General features: G+C 25.1%; 2 protein-coding genes across 3 annotated transcripts in view; one reads left to right on the forward strand and one right to left on the reverse strand.

The window, feature by feature from the left end:
* LOC126905197 (uncharacterized) overlaps positions 1 to 6760 on the forward strand; it is a 19798-nt gene extending 13038 nt beyond the window's left edge. The window contains exons 2-3 of one of the 2 annotated variants that reach the window (XM_050684697.1): positions 4906 to 6032; positions 6513 to 6760. In XM_050684697.1, the coding sequence (XP_050540654.1) occupies positions 4906 to 6032; positions 6513 to 6538 (1153 nt within the window). In that variant the 3' untranslated portion in view covers positions 6539 to 6760. The remainder of the gene's footprint in view (positions 1 to 4905; positions 6033 to 6512) is intronic. The other variant, XM_050684696.1, reaches the window with a different exon arrangement.
* Positions 1 to 10386, reverse strand: part of LOC126905200 (sentrin-specific protease 1-like) — a 16407-nt gene that overhangs the window by 5003 nt on the left and 1018 nt on the right. The gene's annotated exons all lie outside the window — the stretch shown is intronic.

Here is a 10386-nt window from a genome sequence, read left to right on the forward strand (position 1 = left end):
TATAGATGCATGATGTCTTTACCTATCATTTGGTATATATTTATTTTATATCTGACCCTTTACCTGCCCACAGGGGGGGATTTAAAATGACAACTTTTTCACAAAAAATTTACTTTTTCAACTTAACTTTTGAAAATGTTCCGGAAGGTCTGACACTTTTATATATATCTTAAATTAAAGCTAATGTAATATCTTTTGTTATACAAAAAAAAAATTTCGGACTTTATTTTATCTTCATGGTGAAAACGGCTACCGAATGCTATTTTTGTGTGAAAATTCTCGATTTTATAATTTACATTTTTTACTTTAAAGTGCTATAACTTTTTAAAAAAAGTATGGATCAATACAATTTTTTCATGAGAAGTAGTATTTATATACATCTTTCATTGGATATACTTTTTTTTTAAATCAGACTATTTCCCTATATATGGGGGGGCTTCAAATATAAAAAATGCATATAGAAAGTAAAACTTTTTCAACTTAANATCGAGATATTAATAAGGAACCAGCAGATCAAGTAGCTTTTGGAATAAAACACCAATTTTTTTAAAATTAAACACTATCTAAAGATTTGCATCGAAGCGTTTATTTTTGATAGTGATTTTAATCACTGTTAGATATCATTATACTTGATCCAACTATGCCACGTCACCACTGTGCCGCGACCCCCCTGTGCTGGATTTTGTTATTATTTAAGTTATAAAATAATTGTGTTTTGTATATTGGGTATTTTAGACGACCTAGATATATAGATTTGTTTTTTATTTAAGGAAAACCACTGTGAATAGTTTTATTTATATCTTAAAATTGCTTAGGTTACATGTAAGCCTGTACCTCATAGATTAAAATGTGCCCTTTATTGGTTGATTTGTATAAAAATCTTGTTGATTTAATTGTATAAATGTTACAAATAATTACAAATATGAGTCGGATGAAAATCTTGTTTAATGTAAAACCTTGTTAATTGTTAAACGGTGAAAACCTTAAGCTTAATACTTTTCATTTATTTAAAATTTGAAGTATTGAAATATAATTCTCTTTCAAATAGATTCAATTATTTTTAACTTAAAATGTTTGATAAATTTAAATTATTGAGTAGCACAATAGAGGGATTTTCATTAAAAATCAACAGTTATTTATGAGATGGTATTTCAATGTATACAATGTTGAGAAATATATAAAATGTACCATTTTAAATATTGAAATACAGAAGTAATTTGTTTCACATGTATGAATAAAAATCAATAAATAAGACAATTAAAAATAAGCTAGAGCCGTTCCCAAATAGTTGGGATAAAGGCTAAGGATATGATGTAAACGACAATGATGTATAATTAAAAATGTTCAACATTTTAAGCTCATGGAAAATCTTGAGGTGTCCGTTAATAACTTAATAACAACATAACTAACGATGGTACTAAATTAAAATAAATAATTTTGTATTATAATTATAATTAATCATAATACAAAATGCGAAAATTTAATATATAATTTACCACATGTATCTATTACAATTACAATAAATGTAGTTACTAAAATGTATGATTATCTTTAAAAAAAATAATATATGATATTATTAAAATTAATTAAAATAACTATTTATTATTTTACTCCTAAATTTAAATTAAATGTACTTACATTTTATTGAACTTTTCAGTTAAATATATATGTGAGAGTGAACAGGGAACGGCTATAACCGTTATAACGATTCTTTCATTATAATGAAAGAATTATAATCAAAGAACTTTGATGAATCCGTACGATTATTTTGAACATTGAACGGTCTCAGACCTTTTTAAAAATTGCTCGGTTATTTATTGAACGTTGAACTTTCCTAGAACTTATATAAAATTATACGGTTCATTATTGAACATTGAACTCTCCCAGCACTCATGGGTCGCTTGAACCGACCGTGAACCAAAATAATGCTACTCGGGTATAGTAAAATGTCGCAACACATCTTACATATATACATGGGTTGACTTTAATACAAAAGGGCACAGACCTTCCGAAACATTTTAAAAAATTAAGTTGAAAAAGTTGTCATTTTAAATCCCCTCCTGTGAGCAGATAAATGGTCAGATTTACAAAAAATATATACCAAATGATAGGTAAAGACATCAAGCATTTATAAAAAAAAAATAATATTGATATGTTTATTTTTTGAAAAAGTTTTTAGTAAAAAAAATTTCAAAAATTTCAAAAATTAGCGATTTTTAAATTTGTAATTTTTTTGGAGATTTCCCCCATTTACGCGGAACGAGGGAAATTTTTTCAATTTTTGAGGGTAATGTCTTCGACTAGATACAATTTGTGATCTTTTGACGTATCATTGAAAGAAATCGGATCGGTGAGAGCTGAGAAAAAGTGGTAACAGACACAAAAAAATAAAAAAAAACACATCATAGTAAAACCAATACCTTCTCAGCTTCGCATCGAAGCTAAAAATAAGTACATTTATGTCAACCTTATTTCAAACATCACAAAGGTTAACTTAAATTTCACAGAAAATTTATAAGGTTTAAAAGTTCAGTATAATCAGTACGTAAATTAAGTAGAGAATCAGAAAAATTAAGCGATCACTAGAATAAAATAACGTTTAAATAAACAAAATGGATAACGTTTATACGAACTTAACCAGATTAGTCCAATCTTTCAGTGTGTTATCTATGTGGTCAATACAAATAAAGACTTTCTTGCGAAGATAAAGAACCTATTTGTGGTTCTTATACGACTCAAGAAATTTATTGGAACGACTTACAGTCAACACAAGCTGAAATAACTATTGGTAAGAGTATCATTATTGATATTATGTACTAAGTACTAGTATGATAATAATTCCGATAATTTCTATTTCAAATTATTACTATATTAATAAATTTTCACACATCACTTTCTATATTGTATATCTTTTCATAAAACATTCGTACTCATACACAGAGAGAAAATTATATTATATTATTTTTTTTAATGAATATGTAGTAACTCAACATCCTCATGGTCATACCAAACCACACGGTGTAAATATTATATTTATTTTTGAGTCACTATACAGTATAGTTGCATAAAATTTATCAGCTAATAATGACTTTTTAGCATTATCCCTTATAACTTAAATGGTTGTTGTTTGGATGTCAACTAGAAGTTGATATCCCCACAACAACGACTAATGATAAAAATAGCAGCACCCACTCTGCACTTCGAATTTTAACTTAATACTGTTAATAACTTCCAAAGTACCAATCCAAAAATTGTTATCGCCCAATCATTTTCTTAATTAGATTATTTCTTAAGCCAGTTAAATATGAATGTTACCATTAAAAAAAATAAAGTTGACACCTTTTTATGTTATAAGAGATGTTCCTAGAAAGTATTTATAAGTTGATTAATCAAAAAATATATATAACCAAATAAAATAAAAAATAATTTTTGCAATATTGTATTTATTTTGTTAGTAATCGAAAGGTATACAAAGTGATTGGCTAACTTTGTCTCACGTAATATCTTAAAATATACAAGTGTTATAAACAATATTTTTTTAATCATTATGAATCCTTGATGAGGTGTTTCAAAAAACAATTTAAATTTCTACCATTATCCTTTATGCTTAAAACTTGTATCAATTTCATATTTTCAAATGGCAACCCAATTTTTTTTTACACCATTAAATTTAGTTCAATAAAAAAAATATTTTTTTTTATTTTATATTAAGTGCCCACGACTCTATAAAGTTTAGGGCTTATGAAGATAAAATTATAATAGACTCCAACGTAATAGGACGTAAATCGATAAGCGCTATATGACTATATGCATTGACACAGTAAACCTGTAGCTCAACATAAAATAATAATGTGACGGCGTTGGAAAAACTACTGAAATTTTTTCAGAAAATATCGTACATTTTAAAGTAGCATAACTTATTTAAAATTCATAATTCTTTATTTATTTTGCTAAATATTTTTTTCTTTTTATGACGAACAAAAATATATAAATATAATAGGAGTTGCTATTTGAAAATCTGAAGTTAATACAAATTCTGTGTATAAGGGATGATGATAGATATTTAATTTTTCTTGCTAAACAGCTTATCAAAGGTCCATAATGATTAAAAAATAAATTTGTTTATAAAACTTGTATTTTTAAAGATATTATGTGAGACATCGTTAGCCAATTACACTGTATGATAAACTGATCACTCTGTACTGTAAAACAAACTCATTTTTTAAAATCACACACATTCTAAGAACCTCATTTGCGACATAAGTTTAAAAGAATTGTAAGTATTCAAATAATTATCTCATTTATGAACATTAAGCTAGTAATTTAATTTGAAAACGCGATTCTCATATAGGAAGAAAAAATGATTTATATATTTATTTATTAATACCAAGTTAAATTATTACACACATGTTTTTATCAATTTTATGAATACATATATTTTGGCAATAAATATATGTATATATAAGAAGAAAAATATTAAATTTTTGTTTTTCAAATATCTATTATCGCGTTTGCAATAAAACTGTTTTAAACTACTAAAATGGTAAGTAAATTTTTAGTATTTATTTTTTTAATACTATCATGTTTCTATAGTATAATTTCGAGTGAAATATATCTCGATTGCTATTATAGTAAGTATTTATTATATAATTTGAACGCCAAAGTTATGTATTTCAACAAAATTGTATCACTTAATACACCCAATCCAATTTTAATTGAAAATTTTTCATTGGGTCTTCAATTCTTGGGCCCAATTGTAGTAACAATGCTTCAACAAATAGAAGATGAACATTGTCAAAAAAGAAATGAAATAGAAAAAACAATAAAGTCATGGTCTACAAATGCATTCAAAAACTCGCAAGGATTATTGTTTACAAATTTTTACTTGAATAATCTTTTCAATACCTTACTATTGCAAACATATCAAAATGTAACATATCAAACTAGAGAATTAAGTAATCATGAAATTTTTATAGATGAATTTAAGAAAATTTATCCAAATTTAATTGCACAACTAAAACAAAACGTTTTAGATGCATGTTATGAAGGTAATCAAATAAATTTCCCTGACATTGTCATTCGAAACGAATTTATAGATGAAAATGAAGTCAGTCATAAGATTATTAATAATTTATTACCTAAGAAGTTATGGATTGAAACTATATTTATGGAAAATAACATCGATGAAACAATGAATAGAGTTAGTGATACTGAAATCAATTTAAGATTTCATTTTAAAATTAAAATCGAAGATGAAATAATGAAAAATACTTCCTATCACCCTATTGAAATGTTGTTTTCCAGTTTATTTGATGTAAGTAAAAGAGATAAATTAAATGAAATAATTGATGTTCGGATTAATGAAAAATTGGAAAATGGTGAATATCCAAACATGGCAGTATTATTTGACATGATTAAACACACATTTGATGTTGACTGTGTAGAATCATTCCAACGTCAAATAGTAGCTGCAACAGTTTATCCTGTTTACTACTGCGTTGCCAAATTTACACTTTTATTGAAAAAAATAATTTTCGGTAATGATACAAATGAAAGTAAAGTAATTTCAAGAGTCCAAATTTTTGAAGTAATGTTGAAAGAAGCAGCAGTGAATATTAAAAATATAATTTATCACATGAGGATAAATTTACCAAAAAGTGTTGAAAATCATTTAATCAATACCAATACGTTTTTTCAAGATATAATAAAATTAGCAAATTCACAAAATTTTTTAAAATTAAAATCTAAAATGATAGATCAACTTTATAAGAGATGTTTTGAAGCTATGGAATTAAATTTAATTTATTTCGACATTGGAGTGGATAACCCCAATATATTCGATGAAGAACAATGCAAAATAATTTTAAGGGAGATAAATTCTAAATCTAAGAGTATAGAAACTGTCCTAGAAAGATTATATGAAGAAGAACGTTGGACATACTATTATTTTTCTCTAAAATTACAAGTATTCTCATTTGATGACACATTATCAAAGGAATTAAAATGTAATATTGTTCAAAGAAATAAAGAAGGTATGCCCTTATAATAATCATTTTTATAAAATATATTTTTTGTTTCCTAACATGTTGGTCCCAATAAATTTTGATATAAATTGATGTTTTTAAAATGAACTCTTACTAGTATTTATTCGATTATTATTTCAGGAAATTAAATGCTAATTTTTATAAAAGTATATTTAGCTATGTTTTTGCAAAACGAACTATAAAATAATAAATAAATTATTTACTTCTATTAGATCAGCTTATTGCAAGATCAATTACATCTTAGAAGTGATATTAAATGTGGATTGTGGTTTATGAAATTTTGAAAAATGTCTTTTTCTATTGATTTTGAATGAAAACCTACTTTATCATATAAGGGTTAAAATACAAGTTACTAAATTCGTTGTTGCTCTTTAATTTGATAGTTTCAATAATAAAAATTAAAAAATCCAAAATCATAACTAACAATGTGTAAACATTAAAAAATATAGTTTTATTCTTATTTGACAGGCTATGAAATAATGGGGAAAAAATGAATTTTTCGGCAATATATGTTATGTAATAATTGAAGCACAGTAATTTACTATTTCTGTTAAATATTAAAATGATTACTAATGTTAAATTGTCCGTACATTTAGCTGTTGTTACTTTTTTAAAAACCAAAATTATAAAATTTGTTTAAACTCATTAATATCTTATAAAATAATTTTCTATAAAAAATTTGTTGTCTTTATTATAATCCTCAGAACTTTTACTTTTAAACTTATTTTTAATTATGAAATTATTAAACATGTTAATATCTTGTTGTTGTTAAATTCTGATACTGTGATGTATGTGTGTTCATAATATTGTAATAGTTCTATACTGTTGTTCATTATTGTTTATTTTGTTAGTAACTTAAATTGACTGTTTATATCAAGTGTAAATTCATTTACAAGAGAGGGTTAATATAGAAATTAAACATGAAACTTTTCTTATTAATATATTTCACAAATTCAACATAACAAGAAATGTAGGCTTTGAGAACGGCTCTTTTCAGAAGAAGGACTACGGATCACCCCCTTATTAGTTACAATGTTNCGGATCACCCCCTTATTAGTTGCAATGTTTACATATCTCTGATAATCATTATCAGAAATCATCTATTTAATAGTTGGGAAAATATTACAATCGATATTATTTTAGAATGTTATAAAAAAAAAAACTTTCTTATGGATTTGAAAACAACCTTAGCTCTATGATGTTATTTTTTGCAAACAGAAAAAATCTTTTTATAACTAATTTAGATTCAGACTTGTAGGAAAAGTTATTATTAAATTATGGTCATTTTTAAGTATACAATTTCGCTATCAAAAAGTTATACCTTATTCTTACAATTTCTCTAATAAAAAAATTTTCAATAGATTCTTATGCGAAAATAAAAATTAATATTTCAAAAAATTTGACATTACTTATGCATGAGTTATTATTAAATTATTGAATCAAAAAAATATAAATACTATTAGCTTAATAAATTATTTAATTAAAAATGTAAATCTAAACTATAAATAATGTGATAAAACTAACATAATATGTATATGTAATATTATATTTGTCATGCATTTTGTACATTTTTACTCCGACTTAATTAAGGTCTTATTTAAAATATTCGCACAAGGTGTCTACGTGAANTTTTTGTGCTACATTTTTACTCCGACTTAATTAAGGTCTTATTTAAGATATTCGCACAAGGTGTCTACGTGAACTTCGACACTTTTTTTTTTTATAGGTCACCTTTCCAGTTATACTTTTAAAAACTTTTGTACACTTTTTATGAAAGTATTTTTAAATATATTAATCAATATATAAATCGCACTAGTGCATTTTTTTTTTTTTGCATAACAATATAATATTAACGTTTGCGATGTATGGTTTTAACTTGAGCGTAAATAAATAAATAACATTTTGTTGTTGCGATATCATGACACAGCCTGAAATAGCTCACTATTTTTATCGTTATGATTTATTAGCATGTTATCGAGTGGTGATTATCAGCTTTTTACCGTCGCACACTTGAAATGCTTAAGGATGTATCCAAATTTACTGATGAGTTCTGACTCAACTGTAAACATACAATTAGCACTTTATACAATATTATGTTTGTCTTGTCCGGCGGTCGGTAGACAGGACAGGTCAGGGGATTAAGCACCGCGAGACACGTCGGCAACTATGTAAACCAGTTTACCTGTAACTTCAATCCGTCACACATGTGGCCTTATTGTGTATTCCGAATCTGAATTCGCCCGCATTCATATATACGTCTTAGTCATTAATCTTACTGTATTATTGTTATCAGTGGCGGCTCGTGGGTGCTGGTTGTGGGGGTGCAACTTTAAATATAATACCGCTAGTTATAGGTGTAAAAAATTGTCAAATTAAATATAATAAAATAAAACGATAGCACAGTGGGGTCGTGGCATAGTTGGGTTCAGTATAGATGATATTTGACAGTGATTAAAATCACTATCATAAAAAACGATTCGATGCAAATCTGTAGATAGTGTTTTATTTAAAAAAATAAAATTTGTCAAAAAAGTAGGTCAAATGAGAGCTGTAAATATAAATGATAGCTACAAAAAAAAAACCACATAGTAAAATAATATTAATATGAATTTCTTCTCACGAGAGGAGACTACAGTAATGGAATCCTTGATATTTATTGAAGTTATTGAATCTAAATGAGATAAAAATCAAATGAGTTAAACATTTTTTTTTAACTCAAAAAGAATTAAAAAAAAAATTCAGTGCCTAAGTCGTGAAAGACCCAAGTGTTACCGTTTCAAAAACCGTACGTCTCATTCGTCACTTAATAAAAATGGAAATTTAGCTAGTTCAAATTTTAAACTTATTTTTCTCGACTTCAAAGAAACAAAAAAATTTAAATATGATTAATTTTTTATACTATGTCATTTAGATTGAAATAATATATAAATCAATGTAATCCCCTTATAAATTATATAATATTCATGAAAGTCAATATATTCTCCTAATAAGATATTTTAAAATAAAATAAAATACAAAACCTAGATTTTTAATAGAAAAATAGCATATTTTTGAATATGGTAGCCATTTGCGCATAGAAGATAGGTCGTCGGGACAAATTTTTTTTTTTCATTTTATAGTACATAAAATAAGCTTTAATTTTATATATGTTTAAAGGACGCAGTATTTCCGGAACATTTTCAAAAGTTAAATTGAAAAAGTTCTATTTTTTATACAATGTTTCATGTTTTGAACGTCTCCTATATATGGGGAAATTGTCCAATTTTAATAAAAAGTATGTCAAATGAAAGATGTACTTATAATGTATTTAGAAAAAAAAAATTTCAAAAGATATTTTATTGTAGATGATTTTTTATATTGTTAGAAATTTTTTGAAATTATTATTATTTATTATTATTTAAAATTATTGTTATATTTAAGTACTAATTATTTGTACTTATTATACACAATTGTTCCTGTTTATATGTTAACCAATGTGGTGTATTATTTCTTTAAAGTTTCTAAAAAATGTTAAGAATGTAGAGAAGTATTTCGTAATTAAAATGTNCAACTATTTCGTAATTAAAATAAAATCATTAAAGATCTAATAATTTGTTTAAATTAATCATAAAATTGTAATTAAATCACTTTTTATAGGTTTGATGAGAAGCCAAGAAGGTATTAATTTTATCATGATAGATTATTTTATTTCTTTTTATGGTCTGTTACTACTTTTTCTTAGCTCTCACGGGACATTGTTGAAGACAATACCCTAAATAATTAAATATATTTTTCTCATTTCACTTAAATGAGTAAAATCCGCTAAAAAATTATGATTTTACCTTTTTTACTGGACCAGATATTATTAAAGTAATATATTTTCATTGTTAGTAAAAATATTCCCATTACCTTGTGTAAAATTTAAATGTTTCAATTGTGCATATACATCTGTAGTTTTTTTTTGTGTTGAAAATATTAATTTCATATTTAATTTTTTGAATTTTATATTTCTATAACTTTTTTTAAAAATAAATGGATGAATACGATATTTTTTAAATGTATGGATGAACACTATTTTTTTATGAGAAATAATATTTTTTAATAATCCCTTTTTCATTTGACATACTTTATCTTAATCAGGATATTAATAAGGAAATAGCAGATCATGTAGCTTTTGGAATAATCCACCAATTTTTTAAAATTAAACACTATCTAATAATTTGCATCGAAGCGTTTTTTTTTATAGTGATTTTAATCATTGTCAGATATCTATACTGAGTCCAACTATGCACGTCACCACTGTGCTGAGTTTTTATTAATTAAAAATAAACAATTGATTTAGTCTCGACATTTTTTTTTTTTT

The sequence above is a fragment of the Daktulosphaira vitifoliae genome, unplaced genomic scaffold, assembly GCF_025091365.1.
Source record: "Daktulosphaira vitifoliae isolate Bord-2020 unplaced genomic scaffold, ASM2509136v1 Scaffold_4, whole genome shotgun sequence".
In the NCBI taxonomy this organism is placed as follows: Eukaryota; Metazoa; Arthropoda; class Insecta; order Hemiptera; family Phylloxeridae; genus Daktulosphaira; species Daktulosphaira vitifoliae.